The sequence below is a fragment of the Daucus carota genome, chromosome 7, assembly GCF_001625215.2.
Source record: "Daucus carota subsp. sativus chromosome 7, DH1 v3.0, whole genome shotgun sequence".
In the NCBI taxonomy this organism is placed as follows: Eukaryota; Viridiplantae; Streptophyta; class Magnoliopsida; order Apiales; family Apiaceae; genus Daucus; species Daucus carota.
In genome coordinates, this window is record NC_030387.2 from 6,610,364 (window position 1) to 6,629,056 (window position 18,693).

General features: G+C 34.0%; 1 protein-coding gene across 3 annotated transcripts; it reads left to right on the top strand.

The window, feature by feature from the left end:
- Positions 1–1,471: 1,471 nt before the first annotated feature.
- LOC108194469 (clathrin interactor EPSIN 3) lies at positions 1,472–14,274 on the top strand. 3 transcript variants are annotated; one of them, XM_017361414.2, is made up of 14 exons: positions 1,472–1,656; positions 2,160–2,259; positions 2,385–2,436; positions 3,265–3,344; positions 3,418–3,496; positions 3,803–3,886; positions 4,015–4,160; positions 7,415–7,789; positions 8,068–8,106; positions 8,220–8,315; positions 8,395–8,657; positions 11,707–11,891; positions 12,336–13,266; positions 13,372–14,274. In XM_017361414.2, the coding sequence occupies exons 2-14, from the start codon at positions 2,225–2,227 to the stop codon at positions 13,938–13,940; spliced, it is 2,934 nt and encodes a 977-aa protein (XP_017216903.1). In that variant the 5' UTR covers positions 1,472–1,656; positions 2,160–2,224; the 3' UTR covers positions 13,941–14,274. The 3 variants fall into 3 exon arrangements, with proteins under 3 accessions (XP_017216903.1, XP_017216905.1, XP_063937636.1); XM_017361416.2 differs by having other exon boundaries at positions 8,223–8,315; XM_064081566.1 differs by lacking the exons at positions 1,472–1,656; positions 2,160–2,259; positions 2,385–2,436; ... (2 more) ...; positions 3,803–3,886; positions 4,015–4,160 and adding an exon at positions 6,803–7,338.
- The last annotated feature ends 4,419 nt before the right edge of the window (positions 14,275–18,693 follow it).

The following is an 18,693-nucleotide window of genomic DNA, read 5'->3' on the forward strand; positions in this document are numbered from 1 at the left end:
CCCCAACCCTCACATATCTTTTTTTTTCTTTCGATTGTTGCGTATTTGTCTGTTAAAATTAAAGATAATTATTGTTTAATTACTGATATATCCAATATATCTAACGTCATCTGTTAAAATTAAATAATAATTCGGTTTTATCCGTGCCATTTAATGTTAAATGTTAATATTTGATGGGAATTCGTTAAAAAATTGTAAAATGATTAAATTTTTTATGTTGGAGGTTGCATTCTGCCGACATATAAAAATATGAGACCGAATCGAAAAAATGACAAAAGTTGATGGGTGCAAAGTGCTAATTACAAAGTTAAAACTTTCCGCCGTTAAAGTTTACCGTTAGTTTTTGACGGAAGTTAGTCAAAGGGGTGCAATCTGATTGAAATTCATAAGCTATGGGATGCACTTTGCTACAATTCAAAGTTCGAGACCGAATCGCAAAAACGACCAAAGTTAAAGGGTGCAAAGTGCTAATTACTCTAATATTTTTAAATATAATATCAAAATATAAAAAATTTATAGAGTTTCAGCCTACTCCGCCTTCACGAATTTCATCTCCCCTACCGACTAAGCCTCCAATATTTTGTTTTTAATAAAATCTAGATTTACTCTATTTTGGGTTAGATCGGTTACAGCCGCAACTTCTCCGCTTTCGAGAATTTCATCTCCCCTACCGACTAAGCCTTCTCTAGTTTGTTTTTAATAAAATGAAGATTTACTCTATTATGAGTTAGACCTTGTTGAGAACTTTGTTATCAAGGTTGTTAGTGGTACTCATATTTTTGGGATAGTTTGTTATATTTTAATATCTCTAGATTGATATTGCTTGTATGCTGGTACATGTTTCAGTTTTTTTTTCTGAGAAGGAGTTATATAATATTTTGGAATATTTATAAGACTCGCATGAATTTTGGGACTATGACGGACATAGCAAGAGTTCATCTTTCACAACAAAAAATTGTTCATTTTTTAGGCAGTTGGTGCGCCAACATTAGTTCATGTAATTGATAGTTACAAATATTGAGATTTGGGCTCCAGATAGCGTTTATGTGAAGATCAATTGTGATGCTATTAGTTTCATAGCTCTTGGATTATTCGAAATGTCATTGTAACATTTTTTAGATTATTTTGAATATTTTATGTATTAAGCGATTTGTAAAAACGACTATCTATTTAGCTCGTTCTTTATTTCACAATCACATTACATTATAGTTGACAATTTAAGAGTTTGTTTAGCATTTCTATGTTTGTTTCGATGATTGTTTTGTCTTAATAAAATCGTGTGTTTGTCCGTTAAATTTTATTAAAGTCAAGAACATATTAATATTACTTCTGACTATTTAATAAAATTATAATATAATGATGGAAAGAAATAAAAAATTAGTGAGTCATATATAATTATGGTAATATTGATTTTGTGGAACCAAAATGCAGAATTAAACGAATAATATGAATGTACAATTCCTAAATTCCCACAAAATGAAATCAAACCCCAAACATTGATTTACACCAAAAAAAACTCCGTTACACCTGCACATATCGCATCCCCTCTTTTTCTTGAACATCTCTGCTCCAATTCCACAAGCCTTCTTTCTCTTAAATTTCCATTTTTTCTGATCTCTATTCGACATTCTGTTTATTTATACATTGCGTTTTCAGGTCGGTTGGATTGTATGTGTTTTTGATCTGCTTCTCAGTTATTTATTGCTATTGACATTTAATTTGTTTTAAACATTCGATGCAATGCAGTATATTAGTGTTTGATCATTGCTTTTGTTCTTGTTCTATTATCGAATTTTTATCTAGAATTTTGATTCGGTTGCGTATATTACCTTTTGTTAATTCTTGTTAGGTGGTGTTTGGCATTCCAATTGTTGTGATCCTAGATAACTCGGTGCTTCGAGTTTTATTATGTTTAGGAAATTTTCAAGTTTCCGCATTACTGATACTGAATTTCGTGTTTTTTCGCATTCATTTTTACGATGAGTTGATAATTTTTGTTCTTTTTAGTTTCAAATGTGAATATGTGCAATGTTCTTTGCGTAATTAGTTAACTCACGTTTTATGCTAGCAATACAGAGTAGCTTTCATAATTCTTATATGTTTGATTGTGGGATAGGTAAGAATACCGTAGATTGATCTATTGTGTACATTACTTCCAGGCGGTCCAAGAATTTGGATTTTGGTTCAGTTGGAGGAAATTTTGGGCTCCTTATATGTTCCTAAAATGAAGAAGGCCATTGGTCAAACTGTCCGGGACCTGTAAGTTCTTAATAGTCTCTTTAGAGCTGATCTTTTGCAGCATTTCTGGCATATTATCAAGAAATTTCCACAACTCTTATTGTTATGGTGATTTTGAGCTTTGTGTGTATATGTCTCTTCTGCAGTAGGAGAGAAGTGAACAAGAAAGTTCTTAAAGTTCCTTCGGTTGAACAGAAGGTGATCCCTCTAGTATTATTATTTGATGATTTGCTTTCAGCATCTTATTTGTTTTAGATATCTGCTACACTATTCTTTCATATAAAACAAAAGTTTCTAGATGATGATGATATCATCCCCCTACCTTGTCCCATTGCATTCTTGTTTAAATTTTTAGATACTGGGCTGTGTTCAGTCTTGGCTGTTAAGTACTTAATCGCTTTAGTGGAAATCCTAGTAAATGAGAATATGTAGTCCTAGTAGTCATCATCTTCTAGTGATATTCTATAGTTAAAACTTGCGGAATAAGTATAGTCCTGACTTAATAGTTGCTAATATAAACTACAAATAATCAATAATGCTTCTGAATTCAGAGTCCATCGCTCAAAGTTCTTGGCGTTGATAAGGCTATGGAAGATATGATTTGTGGCTAAAATGGGGTGTGAATTAGTGCTGTGATTTATTATTCTACTTTCCTGATAATAGTTCTCTTACTAGCTGAACCAAAATTGGTGCATGTACAAGGCGCTATATTACTATGTTCGACCTAACTCTAAAATTTATCCATGTATATTGTGTGTTTTGGTTGGTCTGATCTTACATGTAATTAATTTACTGCTCAAGTGTTACTTGATTGTGTTATTAAATGCTGGAGGCTCCTCAGATGTAATGGATTGGATTCGATTAGCTTGTTCTAGGTCTACATTTTTCATGGTCAAGTGTAGTCCTTAATTTATTCTATTTGTTAAGTACTAACATCCACTGCAAATTTGTGCTGCCATAAGATGCAGGAGAAATAATTTATATACAACAAACTTATTTTATATTTTTTTGTGAATTTATGTGTAGGTTCTAGATGCTACTAGCAATGAGCCCTGGGGTCCGCATGGATCAAGTCTTGCTGATATTGCACAGGCGACAAGAAATTAGTAAGATTTTGATTTTCGAGATAGAAAAGTTGGTCAACTGATACTTTTGGCTTACTTTTGTTAATGTTTGCAGTCACGAATACCAGATAATCATGTCGATTATCTGGAAGCGTATAAATGATACCGGAAAGAACTGGAGACATGTTTACAAGGTCTGCATTTTTATAACTTGCTGCCTCAATCTCTTTTTGATGCTTGTTTTTTTCCTTGCAAGTTGCTGGATCAAACTTGCCACCTGTCTATTATCCACATTACCCATAATAAGCAAAAGTGTCTCATTCTTAGATTTTTTATTGTGAATTCGCCGCGTAAATAACAGTGGAGGTTTATGAATTTGATAAAAAAAATATTTATAAAAGCAGAAGATTGGTCCTTCTATTTCTATTAATTGGCATTAGTTTATCCTTAACCTGGTAGTCTTGCTATCCATTAGTACTGAATTTCTTGTTTGATTATAGGCTTTGACTCTTCTGGAATACTTGGTTGCGAATGGGTCAGAGCGTGTTATAGATGAAATTAAGGAACATGCATACCAGATATCAGTAACTTTCTGTTCCTTTTAGCTAAATTTTTCTGGTTACCGTCTTCTTCTTTTTTTCTTTTTTGCTATTTATATTCTCTCCTTTAAACATTTATTAGAAAGAAAGCTTTTTTAATTTCCTTTTGTTAGACACTGTCTGGTTTTCAATATATCGACTCCAGTGGGAGGGATCAGGGACTTAACGTCAGAAGGAAATCCCAGAGTCTTGTGGCACTAGTAAATAATAAAGAAAGGTTACAAGAAGTTCGAGAAAAGGCAGCTGTTAACAGGGAGAAGTGAGTTCTCTCTTGAACTATATTTTATATTTATAAGTGTCGTAGAATTTTAGAGACTATTATGTACCCTGAATTCTGCTCACATTTGGCTTGTTCCCTAGAAGTTTTTTTATTAGTTCGCTTAGTCCAGCCAAGGATCGTTATAAACACCCAAAATTCCTCAGATTTATGAAATATATATAACTCAATCTGATTCATAACAGTACCACGAGAATATACATGGAAGTGCTATTATTTGGAAGCCAAGTAACATCCTAGTGATAAGAAAATTAATCTTTCCATCACTCAATCATTAATAGTTTTCCTATCTCTGCAAATATTCAACAACTCACATTTTTTATACAATTAATAATGAATAGTACAGAATTCTGTGTAAAAGTCCTATTTTTTGGAAGCCAAGTAACAGCCTAATTGAAAGTAAACTAAATCTTTATGTGTCCAATTTTTAATAATAATCTAATATGGAAAGGAACTTCAATCTAGTACCGTATTACCATAAATTTTGGATATTCATATAATCCATTTATGTTATATACCTAAAGCACCTAATTAATTACAAAGAATTTATAATTTATCAATAAATAATAGAAAATACATAGAAATTAGTTTATAATTCCTTTCTCTACAACATTCTTGAAGGACATAAGTAAGGATTTTTGATGGAAAACTACAAAAATAAAAGTTTTTTTTTTTTTTTTTTTGACGTAGTTCAGCATACATAATGATTTAGGATACACATTTGTAAAACAAATGAGGAAACAAAGTAAAAAATTATTATATATTTTATTAATTAGGTGGTAATTATTTAGTTTAGAGATAATTAAACTTATTTGTTTTATAAGTGGGCTTAGTAGTTTATAAAATATAGGTTATGTATAGTAAGCCTAAATTTTAATGGGCCTTAGTCCAATAGATTATTTTATTAGGTATTCTATCCTTTATATAATGATGTAAACCCCACATATCATATTACATTTGATAATTGGAATATTTTGAAATATTTAATTGGGTTAATTTATGGGTTGCGGTCGATTGGTCTTATTCCTTCAGCCATTGGGGAACCCTTGGGGTGATGGGTGTTCTAACCAATCTTATCTTTCATTTTGTTTTTATTCAATAAATCGTTGTTTCAAAATCTGTCCGGATACCCGTTTTGGAAAGGCATATATTTTGTTTCTAATATTTTTGTGTAATGTTTAATTTGTATGGATATGCATTTGACGAATAAAAAATATGAATTTGAAAAAGTAATATCCTGTACAAATGGGATACTTGAATTGTAAATGCTTATTGCAATCGTTAAAATGCCCACAGCATATGAATATCAACTTCTGGCAACTCTAGCTAAGAAGCGGTTATAGTTAATCAGTTTTTCTGATTCTGCTGGTCTGTGAAAGACCTAACTTTGTTTTATTGAAAGGTATATATTTTCTGAAATGGGGCTCCACTTGAGGCAGTCATAAACTTATGGAAGTCGATTAGAAAAAGGCATTAATAAATTTGACTTAGTTAAGGCATTATAGCAGTTATGGAAGTTTCTTTGACATCTTCAAGTAAGAGTGCTAGACTTGTTAACATCCTCTAGTTTGTATTGAAAGAACCGAAACATCAATTTTGGGAGACTTTATGATCAACTTCATTAATCATGAATTAATTTGTTATTTGCTGGTTGATTACATGGGGCACCGACTATTAACAATTAGGAGTACATTTAGTTTATTATTGGAATAGACCAGTACTAACCCAAAATTATTTTTTAAACTAATATGCAAACTATTCGAACTTGGTTCGGTTCGAGTTAAACTGTTCGCAAACAGTTCATGTTCGTTTATAGTATTAGCGAACTCGGGCTCAAAGAAGAAATGTGTGATAATCTAATAGCACAATGCACGGATTGTTAAGAAATTGTCCGATTTTGATAGTAAAATGTTCATTTTGTTTACTGACTGAGGGGAAAGTAAACAAAGGTGGAGTACATTTTTTAATAGTATAGTTTGCAGAAAAAATGAATTGAAAGGAATGGAGCATTCCTTCTCCATTTGGTTGGTTTCGGCTTTAGTTTAGATTGCAAGTAATGAAATAAAATGAAGGAATGAAAATAATAAACATTTACTTATAGAGTTGTACAAAAATTATCCCCCCCCCCCAAAAACCAAATGTTAGAATAGCCCTAAGAAGTAAGAGGAAATTTGATCTATCAATAAAGAGATGCTAGTGCAAGAAAAGAAGACAGAGATATGTATACACATCTTACTCCAGAAAGAAACACAATTGATGCATGAAAAAGAAATGTTACTTTGTTGTAGCTAGCTATTATTGCAAGTCCTTCAATTGTTTCAATTATGAATAACTTGGCCTAAATTATTAATTTCTAAAACCTTTGTTCTTTCCGGACAGTAGTAGGAATAATTGTAATGAAAAGTCAGGATGAAAGAAACCACGTCAAATTTCCATATATTAACTTGTATTCTTCAAAAGTAAGATTAAACGGTTGGCATGATTAATGTACTTGCAGTTTAAGATGGGTTTAATAGGTTACTTACATCTACTGCGTCTTATGCCCCTAAACGAAGGTAACTAAAGGAAGGTGGCATTGAAACAAAAGAAGGTGTCTGAAGCAGGGGGGGGGGGGGATAAATTATTTCAGTCCTCAAAATCTTCATTAAAATGCTTTTTACTTAAATTCTTGTAAAACAATTAATTTGTCAATGACATCCAATGCTGACTGAGTAAGGGAATAACTGGAATATGGAAGTAGTAGTTACGGTAATAAAAAACATGCACGTGTGCCAGAAATTACTAATTATCTTAGGTCTGAAAACTCAACGACATTGCAAGTCTTAATGTAAAATGTTTATGCAAATTTCAAGTAGCTAGATATATAAAAATATTGAGGTCTTCTTATAGCCACTACAAACTGAAGTTCATGAGTTGATAATTATTTTCAGAGGACTATATACGTTCATTGTGCAGACTAAGTGTCCAGTCTTTACTATCATGTTTATTTCTTCATCGTAGTTTTGATCTTGCCTGACCCTATTAGGTAGTCCTGATCATCTTGCATGGAAACTCTAGAGGATGTTATCTTTTGTTATGTTTGTGTATGACTGCAATAAGTACGACAAGGACAACTACAATGAGTGGTATATATAAGCCTAATTCTTATTCAAAAATGAAGGTATCCACTATGTAAGGTAGCCATATTTTTTTCATAAATGTTGTGGAGTATGCACTGATGCTGTGTTAATGATAAGGTACCACAATACATCAATGGGAGGCATGTACAAGCCTGGTTCTTATCCAGATATGGGGGGCTATGGTGAGAGATATGATGATGAACGTTATGAAGGTCGCTATGGGGGCAGAGATGAAGACTGGAATGGTTATGGGCGCGAGAGAGATCGGGGCTCTCGAGAAAATGACAGGTATGGTAAGTATGGGAATTCCAACAGTCATGACAGGGATAGATATGTTGGAGATCATGAGGGACGCTATAGCCGAGATGTTTATAGGGACGATTATTCTCGCGGGAGAAGTCCAAGCATGGATGACTATAATTATGGTCGGAGTAGAAGCTCTGATAGATATAGAGACCGTTCATATGACGATGATGGGCAATATTCTTCTAGGTATTGTCTCCTTATACTTTTATGTTAAAATTCTTAATGCTGAATACTAAATCTACTCCATAGTTCGTCAAAGGTTTTGGCTAGTGGACACTCTTAGATTTATGAGAACATATCTATAGAACGTACTTCACGCTGGCTAAGGAATATGCTGACTGTTATGAAGTTTATGAATTAGTACTTCAACATTGATGAGCTAAATGCTTTTATCGTTGTAGTATTTTTTTAGAAGAACTTCAGTTCTAGAACTTATGCTGTACTTTATGCTTTCCTCATTGCAGAGGAAGTGTTGGCAGGACTGATGGATCACAGGATGGAAGGTAAACTCAGAGACTTGTTTATGTTTAAGAATGTGGAGGGTGTATTACTCACTGTTGGGCTTTTGCATTTTAGTGTATTGACTATTGTTCTCTGTTACTAATGTTGCTCATAGAAGTCATGACAAGAAATATTCTGAACAAGAACCTGCAGCACCGCCTAGTTATGAAGATGCTGTTGGTGAGTATGGTAGCTCAGCACACACTGAAAGGTACTTGTATTAACTTGTCTTTCACCTAGATTTGGTTTGATTTTTTGTAAATGGATTTTATTTGTTTATGTTTTATAAGGTATGAAGAAACATCAACAGCATCTGCTCCTAAATCTTCATCTACTCCGAGTACTACAAATCAGGAAACTACCACAAGTAGCTCTCCTGCCGTGACTCCTCCAGCTTCTGTTCCTCCTTCAGTGCATCCTTCAGTTCCTGTTTCTCCTGCAGCGCATCCTTCAGGTCCTGTTTCTCCTGCAGAGCATCCTTCAGCTTCTGTTCCTGCTACAAAGAAGCAATTCGGTGGCTTTGACAAATTTGATCCACGTGATTCTTTTACAGGTAACTAACTTTTTATAGTGGAATATTAAAGCCATATTTAATTGGGGTATTCTTCAATTCCAGACTTGAAGACTGTTGTATGCTTTCCTGGGTAGTTTCATTTAAAGCATGATCTAGAAACAAAAAGTTATCTTACTCTGTTGTGATGCTTTAGTTAAACGGTGTCAAGGATTGCATGTTTAGGATATGTTCTATATTTTTGAAAAATGCATAAAATTTTAGGCTTCTCAACATATTTCAGAACTTCAGATTTATCTCAGAAGTTACCGGACCTTACTTCTGAGTTGTTATATTGAGTATATTTAGCTTGAGTTATTAATGAAATTGGTATTATCTATTTTGTGGATAACATATAAAACCAAATATTTATGAAGAATATATCAGACCACCTAAGATTGGTGGAACGTATTAACCTAATTTCAATATCTGTACCATGCTATTATAACTGGAATGGGGTATATTTAGTTGGTTGGCATGTTGGTCAACCAAATGAATAATAATTGTAAGATCTTAAACAAATAAATAAAAACATTTGTATCTACTAACAAGAAGGAATTCAAAGAATATTTATATACTTTTAATGGTTTAAGGTTTGAATCCGGTCAACAACATACTAAAACGAAATTTATATTATTAATTCTAAATATACAAATACATGTGTAGGGTTCGAATCTCATCAACCATAAAATATTATCATTTATTTTATTTGAAATCTCGTGACAATTATTATTATTTACATTTTAAATCTTGAAACAGTTATTAGTTTTATAATATGATATTCCAACTATAAAGTCTTTCTATGTGAAAGGTTATAAAGATTATTAAATTGGTATATAACTATTAAGAAATAAAAAGTTATAAGGTTTGAGCCTCTACATATTATTATAATTCATTTTATTTCAAATCTATTAACAATTATTTGATCTCTCTTTTAACGGGCCTAATTATTAATGAAAATCTGTTTTAATAAAAACATGTGTAATTAGCCTAATTTGTCTATTAGAAAACTTTTCTGAAAAGACATATACCTGTTTTAAATTACAACACATATTTTAACGTATTTGTTACTTCAAAATATGTCTAATTTTAAATATCTATTCAAATTAAAACACACGTACTACAATATAAATAACTCTTTTAATCTATACTATACTATAGTAAGCCAACATAGTTATAATTTGTAGTCCAAAATTTTAGTTATATTTTTTGGTTTGGTACTCTCCCTCTAAAACTACAAGTCTACAACATGTGCAGGTCTATTAGTCTTACATTGTTAACATGTGCAGGTCTATTAGTCTTACATTGTTAAATAGCTTTAAATACTAAAAACACTCATGACAATACATTATCATATAATTTTTTATAAAAAAATTATAATGATGTTAAAAATAAAATTATAAATATCCAATTTTGAATATCTTTTTTTAACAAGAATCTTCACATAACTCTTTTTAACTCTAACGTGTTATATTTCAATACAAACACAAACCATTACGTAACCCTTTCTAACTCTAATATGTTACGCGACAAATATCTTTTTTCATACATATGAAGATATACGAAATATAATAAATATGATTTAAAATTAATTGAATAATATGTTATCACATATTAATAACAGGAGAATATTTATAAATAGATAATAAATTTCAAAAGCTAAATTTTCATGAGAAAATATAATCAGTTGATTAATATAATATAATTAAAATTCAATTCATTAATACTAAAATATTGATAAAATGATGTTACAATTATAAATAATAAATTACGAACTATATACCCGCCCGTGCTTTGCACGGGTTAAAGGCTAGTTAAGATTATAATTAACATACAAATAGAAAGATAACAAATATTTGAAGTAACCCGTGCGATACACGGAATATAAGCTAGTATTGTTAAGATGTAGAATTCAATCATTAAATAGAGTTATCTTTATCTATAATATTATTTTTAAAAAGTTGTAATTTGAACGCTGATATTACCCGTGGTATCATGTTAAATAGATGAAAATCACTGTCTCAAATTTACATTAAAATGTTAGACATATTTTATATAATATTCATTTTATTTAAAGGATATTCATTGTAAATAATATAATCAAGTAAATTGTGTTGTTATGTTATTTAAATATAGAAATGCCATTATGTAATTATGGAAATTAACAGTAATTAATTATAAAAATGTAGATGATGGCTTATAGAAAATTGAATCTTATATGCTTGTAATAAGTATCCAACTTAAATTACTAATATTAAGCTACCAATTTAGTTAATATACCTAGATTTTTCTTGAAATACAAGGAGTTTTATATTTGAATTTGTAATTGTATTGATATTCTAATGAAAAACTTTAATAATGTAATGTAATCATATAATTTTATAATGGATAAGAATTTTAAAATTAAAGATAAAAGTTATATAATTATGAATCTCTCTTTATTTCTCGTAGCTTATTTCTTCTGGTGAAGGACCTTTTATTATGTTTTTTAGAATTCAAGTACCAAGATGCCCACGCCCGGGAATGCGGCCCTTAAAACCCGTGCAATACTCATGTAGCTGTGTAGTCCTGAATATGTTTGCCCTGAGATTTACCTATCTCCCAGGTGCCTACTTACAGAATATATGTATATATTGAAGCAATGTATATATTGAAGCACGTGGATCAAGTGATATAGATTGTTGTAATGGCGGTGGTGGTATCAATCTGACCCACCCCACTCTCACAAATGGAAGGAACATCACGTGCATTGCTCGAGCTGTCCACCTTCCTCTTTTTCTTCTTATAATCAAGGTTTAACCAGCAAACAGAATAATGCACTATATATATCTTAAATTCCCTTTGTATAAAGCAGTGAATATTCAATTTGGTCAATCAAACTATACATGTCTAAGATGCATAGACTGTGGGTAAAAAAGGCCAACCTTCCCGAGAATGAGTAATTTGGTCACATGATGTTAGAATACGGGTGTTTACGGTAATTCTTTTTATTTCTTCAGATTGAGATTGTGAACTTACGATAGATACGTATAAATTCTTTCGCAACTTACAGCTGCTACACATTCCTCAAATGGTGCTGACGTGGATTTTTTTGGCTCTTCATCGGACCCATATAATCTGTCCTCTTTGACCATTGTGCCTACTGCAACGGCAACAACAGCAACCTCAGAAGCCAATGCCTTTGCAAGCTCTGGTTCTGGAAATGGGTTCGTTTCAGATTCCACATCTTCTAATCAGGTGTGTTTGCTATTTTAATTGAAAACTTGCAGCATTTCAATTTTTCCGCCAGATATGTAGATGGAGTTTCTTTTGAGGTTTATGACTTTTTGTTTACGCTTTTACAGTTGATTATTTTATAGGGGCACATGATTCTTTATCATAACTTTGTAAGTTCTAGATGCACTCTAAGGGCCCATATATGTCTGGGTATATGGAGCATTGCAATTACAAATTAAAGATATTATGTGAATGCCTGACATAAAAGAAACCATCTTAATTTTTGTGATATGGTTTGCTGGATTAGAATCAACTACTATGATACATTGTCATTGAAATTCCCAAGATATATATCATATTCGTATGGAAAACTTTGTTTTCGTCTCATCTGCTAAGGTACTAGTTCTTGCATTACTGGAAAACTTGTTATGTTTATATATATAAAAAATAATTCAATTTGTGCAGCCGTTTGAAGACCCTTTTGGTGATGGCCCTTTTAAAGCTATTCCTTCTCCAGAAAGCTTCTCCAACCAACAGCAAAATGTTTCCCCATCTTTCCATCCTAGCTCAAGTCAATCTGAGCTACAGCAGCCAAATTTTCAGGACAATAACTCTGGCTTCGGGGAAACTGATATTCTAGCCGATATTCTTCCACCACCTGGATCTTCACCTGGTGGGTTTTCAGCTCAGACAGTGCAGTCTGCATCACAAACAGGTTTTGCAAGTCAGACCAAAGAGCCCGAAACAGGCTTCGAAGGTGAAATCAGTCAGCCCGCCGCATCCACGGCAGGTTTCCAATCTCAGCCAGGTCAGTCTTTATCACTGACTGGCTTTCCGGCTCAAGTAACCTATGCAGCGTTTATGAGAGAATATCCAGAACAAGCTGGGCAACCTTCACAACAGGCAGGTTTTCCTTATCAGAGTGGACAATATTCATCCTTTACAGGTTTTCCATCTCAGGCAAGTAGTGCCCAACCTGCATGGTTTCCTCCTTCCAACCAACCTTCACAACAGGCAGGTTTTCCTCATCAGAGTGGACAATATTCATCCGTTACAGGTTTTCCATCTCAAGCTAGCAGCACCCAACCTGCATCGTTTTCTCCTCCCAACCGACCTTCTCAGCCAGGTCCTAATTATAATGTGAATTTCAACCAACAGCCAGAATTTGCAGCATCTGCTGTTGAATCAATGGCTGCTCAAAGTCCTTCTAGACCCCCTGGACCTGCTCCTCAAATGCAACCAGCAGAATCAAATCCTGTTATGGCTTCAGCTTCCTCTGAACCAACCAATTATCTTGCTATTGTGCCTCAACCTGCAAAAGAGAAGTTTGAGACCAAATCTACCATCTGGAAAGATACTCTAAACCGTGGGCTTGTCGATTTGAATATATCTGGACGTGAGATTGCAGAAAACTTTAAATTTTACACTTAATTGAATGATTTCTTTTGTTTTGATTTCCTTCATGATGGCTATTAACAATACTAATTTTTTTTAAATGCAGCCAAAACAAATCCAACAGCTGATATAGGAGTAGATTTTGATGCCATTAATCGCAGAGAGAAGAGGATGGAAAAACCTAGCCAAACCCCTTTTATGTCGACTGTTACCATGGGGAAAGCCATGGGTTCTGGTACTGGAATAGGTCGAGCAGGTGCCAGTGCTCTCAGGGGAGGCCTGAACCCTGTTACAGCTTCCGGTATAAATATTGGCATGGGCGGTGTCTCTGGCGCAGGCATGGGAATGGGTGGTGTTCCAGGAGTAGGCATTGGCATGGGCGGTGTTCCTGGAGTAGGCATTGGCATGGGTGGGGGTCCTAGTGCTGGAATGGGTATGGGAATGCCTTTTGGAGGTGGTTATGGAGTAAATCAGCCTATGGGTGGTATGGGCATGGGGATGGGGATGGGGATGGGGATGAATTCGGGAGCTGCGATGAATATGGGTATGGGGCGAGGGGTTCCAATGCAGCAACAACCTACAGGATTTTCACAGGTACCTTCCATGCCTGGAGGTTATAATCCAATGATGGGAACAGGAAATTTTGGTCAACAACCGTATAATGGTGGTCACTGATGAGTATTGGCACATTACCTCATTTCAACTTTGGAGAAAGGTACTCGGTGTGTTTAATGTGAAAATTTTAAGCGTTCTGTTTCCGCCCCTGAGTAGAGCTCACATTTCAGCAATTTTTGGTGATCATTTAAAAGTTTATGTGATACGTCTGGTACTGTATACATATGCCAACAATTTAAAAGTGAAACTAAGTTTATTGCCTTTAGTTAGATCTTCTTGGTCTTGGTAGAGCTTGATATCTGGTTTTGAGAGTCTTTTAAGTCATTAAGTTTGTATACTATTACAGATTGCCTCTTCTCTTCTTCCTGTCCATATCTAACACATTTTTTTCTGAGCACAGATTGTCAATGTGACAATAAACATAAAATTATGCAATTCTTTTTCCCCCCAGAAATTATGAACGTGTAACTTTTAGTATCTGATATGACCAAGTTCTATTGCCTGTAGCTCTGCTATTTTGTACAAAGAGAAGGACTCTCTCTCTCTCTCTAAAAAACCAGTTTCCCATCCACTATTATAACTACGAGAAATCACTAATTTATACTGCATTAATCACTGTTTTATACAATATATAAACAACGATTTATATCATCAAAATTGAGAAAATCTACTTACCTAAACTATTGGTAATCGATTATAGATGATCAATTTGAGTCGTAGGAAGGTTCTTGGCGGTAAGAAGCCGTAAGAGAAGTTGTATGATGGTGGTAAGTATTCGTTAGTTTTGGTAAATTATGATGGAAAGTGTATGTGACTATCGCCTGTCGGTGATGGTAGACAATAGTGGCAAGTTATAGAATCGTATAATAATGGTGGTAAGAGATCCATTATTACGGTTCGGGTGAAGATGATGGTCATATACGTTGCATATATGTGTGTATATATATTTATATTCACGAGATATGCTATATATAAATTAGTGATATGTTATGTACAACTTAATGATTTCTGTAGTTAAAAATAGTGATAAAAACTGACCAGAAACTGGTTTTTAGTTTTTAGGTTGATTTGGTTTGTATTGGAGTAAAAATGTGTGTGTGTGTGTGTGTGTGTGTGTGTGTGTGTGTTTTTTATAGCTCTCCAAGCATTCAGGAGAAGGCGACATGTCATGGAACTTAAAAGATGCATGACATTGAATCAGGTCATACAGATTTGATGCTAGATTACAGAGATTTTGTTATCCTCTAGAGAAAATTGTAAAATGGTTGCTAAATTAAATTTCTACTTGTTATTGGAGGCCATGCCTATGTTGGTTCGAACATGTTAATAGCTTGATTTTTATATTATAAAAGGGATGATGTTTCATATATTGGAACCTTCTGGTGATGCTGAAACTAAAACTTACTGTATTTTAATTTCTTAATTGATTAACCTAATTAAGTATTATTAAACGAAGGTTGTCTAATACTCCAAAGCTATATGGTGATATTTGTTTTTCGTTAAACCAAGGACGTGTTATACTTTATGGCTATAATTGTGTTATACGTAAGGATCACGTACGTAGTATAGATCAAGCAGAAGATCCTTAGATCTCGTCCAAACTCTGACTCCTATTTTTATTTTTTGAGTGTTGTGGTGTAATTATAGAGTTACAATCTGCAAACTCATGCAGAATGAAAGGAGATGGTTGTCTGATGTCTTTGGCTTAAGTATATGTTGAGTTATGTTTGAGAACTGTTAACCTCTTCTTCGGAAAGTCTAATTGTCCAACACGTAGGGTATTATTTTCAAATATTCGATAGAAATCCTAGTATCGTTTTGTGTATCAGTTCCAACAATATTTGTTATATTTGTTCATTATTGTAACTATAATTTACTTGAATAAAAGAGGAGGGGATAAAAAGAGGGAATAGGAAGAGAGAAATGAATATTCTATGGCTTAATTACATGTTGACACTTCAGGTATGCGGCATTGCACACATTGACCATATAAGAAAAAGAAATGATATTTGTACCAATAATCGAAATGTAAAGCCTTACCACTTGTGATCGAAAGTAGGGCTGTTCACGAACAGAGCCGAGCCGAGTTTTGACGAGTCGAGCTGAGCTTTAAATTTTTTCCTATCGAGCCGAGCCGAGCTTTCTTATCAAACAAAAAATTGTGTTCGAGCTCGAACTCGTTAACTAACGAGCCGAACACGAGCTTGTTGTTCACGAACAAATATGAGCCGAGTCGAGCCGAGCCGAGCCTGAAAAAAATAAGGTCAAACCGCTACTTGACTCTTAAAATAGCAAGCCAAATAAAATTTTTAGTGTGTTTTGATGGTACCATATTATAGTTAATATTCTCCTAATCGATTTGATATATTATATGTTGAATTCGGCGTTCAATAACGTGTTTAGTTAACGAAATTATCTTGAAAATATTGCATTCTTTCGAGTTTTAACGAGCCGAGCTTGAGCCGAACAAATTCGAGCCGAGCTCGGGCCGAGCTCGAGCTGAACACACTAAAAGCTCGAGCTCGTTTTCTTAACAAACACATTTATGTGTTCGAGCTCGAGCTCGAGTTCTTAACAAACCGAGCCGAACTCGAGCTTGTTCGCGAACAGCTCGGTTCGTGAACAGCCTTAATCGAAAGTGTATCAAACTCTCTGTTATCTTCTCGAGCAAGACATCACCATTGATGAGCGAAGATATGCTATCATCTTCAATTGCACGATAAAATTCGTTTTTTTGTGCTACCAAATCCTTAGAGGTATGTTGTTGCCAGGAACCACGTGGCTGATATCCTGCAACACGGATATCATCTTGACATTGCAAAGCAGAACAGTTTGGTTAGGCGAAACTATAGTTCATCTTCTCGAGCAGGTGAGCGGAGGTTTGCTATCATCTTCACTTGCACTTTAAATTCATTTTTTTTGTGCTACCAAATTGCAGGAACCCGGAAACAAATGAAGAAACAATTGAAAAGGTGCAAAACATAAGCAAGATATCTTCATTATTAAACATGTTGTTCGTATCCTACAGAGAATGCTATTGCAGAACAAATATAGAAAGAAATAACCCACCTCAAATATCACTAAATTCTAAAGCACATATCACTAATGCCTACAACTTCTTCTCCATCTTCCCTGCCATCTCCATCTTCACCTCTACCTCCATCTCCACCACTTCCACCTCCGCCGCTGCCTCCTCCTCCACCGCTGCTGCCTCCAGTACTCTTCTGCCTCTTTCACCTCCATTGTCGCCTTTTATTAGCAACCCCAGTTGTCTTCCACAGCTCCGGTAAAGCTACCCCGCCTGAAACCACAGTTTCATCTCGCTGTCTACGCCATCTTAGCTGCCTCATCTGCAGCCCCGCCTCCTCTGGCGCCCTGTTTTTGTCTCGCCCCATCCCCTCCATGCTCCCGCCCTTCAATGTCCACCTCCTCTGCTATCTCCACCGTCGTTATTACTCCCAGAATCGATAACAAGCACAAATCTAAGCACAGATATGAAGTTTTCGCAGACTCCGGGAGATTTTCACTAAAATTTGCAACACATATCACTAAATTCTAAAAAGAATATCACTAAATTGTATTGAGAATATCACTAACTTGTATTGGTTTCTAGTTTTTATTTTAAGAGTGGTTTCTATTTGATCATGAGCCTATATATATATATAGGCAGGGACGTAGCTAGAATTTGGAAGTAGTGGGGGCAAAAATAGGAGAGAAGAAAAAGTAAAATATAGCATAGAGGAAATGGTAGAGGGGCAAAAGATCTGCGAAAGGAAAGGAGGCGAGGCAAAAAATCATAAAATCAACTAGAACTGTCCTAAAGAATCGAACTTGCATCTACAATGAGAACTCACAACACCCTAAACATGGGGGCAACTAAAACATTTGATTAATTTGATAGTAGAGATATGCATTTACTTTGAAAATCAGTGGGGGCAAGTACCCCCACTGCCCCCACCCTGGATACGTCCCTGTATATAGGGATACGATCAAATAAAAACTTTTTTAAGTTATAAACTTACAAACTTATTTTCATTCTCCCATCGTGTTAATCCTTAGTTATAGAAAGTTTCCATGTTGAAAATTCTTAAAAAAAAACATCACAATTTTTAAAAATAAAGCGTAAATAAATCGCGCATTCAACACATTTGTAACTGGGGTTCAACATCGGGTGTAGAACACTAATTATTATTATGTTGAATATATCTATAAAGATACTTAAACTATACCTCTGGGGTTTGGGTAGGGTCTAGAAACATAAATATTAGTTATAATACGTTTAACTTACTTCTTACATTGAAAAAGTAGTTTATGTACTTCTCCAACACAATTTTACTCGATGTTCAACAAAATATGTTAAAAAAATGTTGAACTCAAATTAAATATGTGTTGAACGCATAAAGTTTGTAAGTTTGTATCGAAACCCACCCTTTTATATATATATATATATATATATATATATATGACCAGATTCCAGATAGAATCGCTTAAATTTAAAACCGTAGAACCATATTAATAGTCATTAAATGAAAATAATTTGAATGTGTATGCTTTTGATCAAATACATACCAATTTTAAAATAAAAAACTAAAAATCAATACAGACCTTCAGATCAATTTAATCTAATGGCCTTGCCAGTGGCACCACACACTTGTTCTGTACACCTTTCCACACACGACCTTACCTATTCCCACCCACCCCACCCACCCACCCACCCACCTACCTACATTTTTAAAATGATTTTTTCTGTGAATAATAATATTGTAATATCATCAGAATTAAATCCAATTATTTGAATTATTTACTGTACATG

Excerpts from the sequence above, each read along its gene's own strand:
- LOC108194469 (XM_017361414.2), top strand. The coding sequence starts at position 2,225 with ATGAAGAAGGCCATTGGTCAAACTGTCCGGGACCT. Across the intron at positions 3,887-4,014 it reads AACATGCATACCAGATATCA|ACACTGTCTGGTTTTCAATA; the intron begins GTAACTTTCTGT and ends TCCTTTTGTTAG. Across the intron at positions 8,316-8,394 it reads AGCTCAGCACACACTGAAAG|GTATGAAGAAACATCAACAG; the intron begins GTACTTGTATTA and ends ATGTTTTATAAG.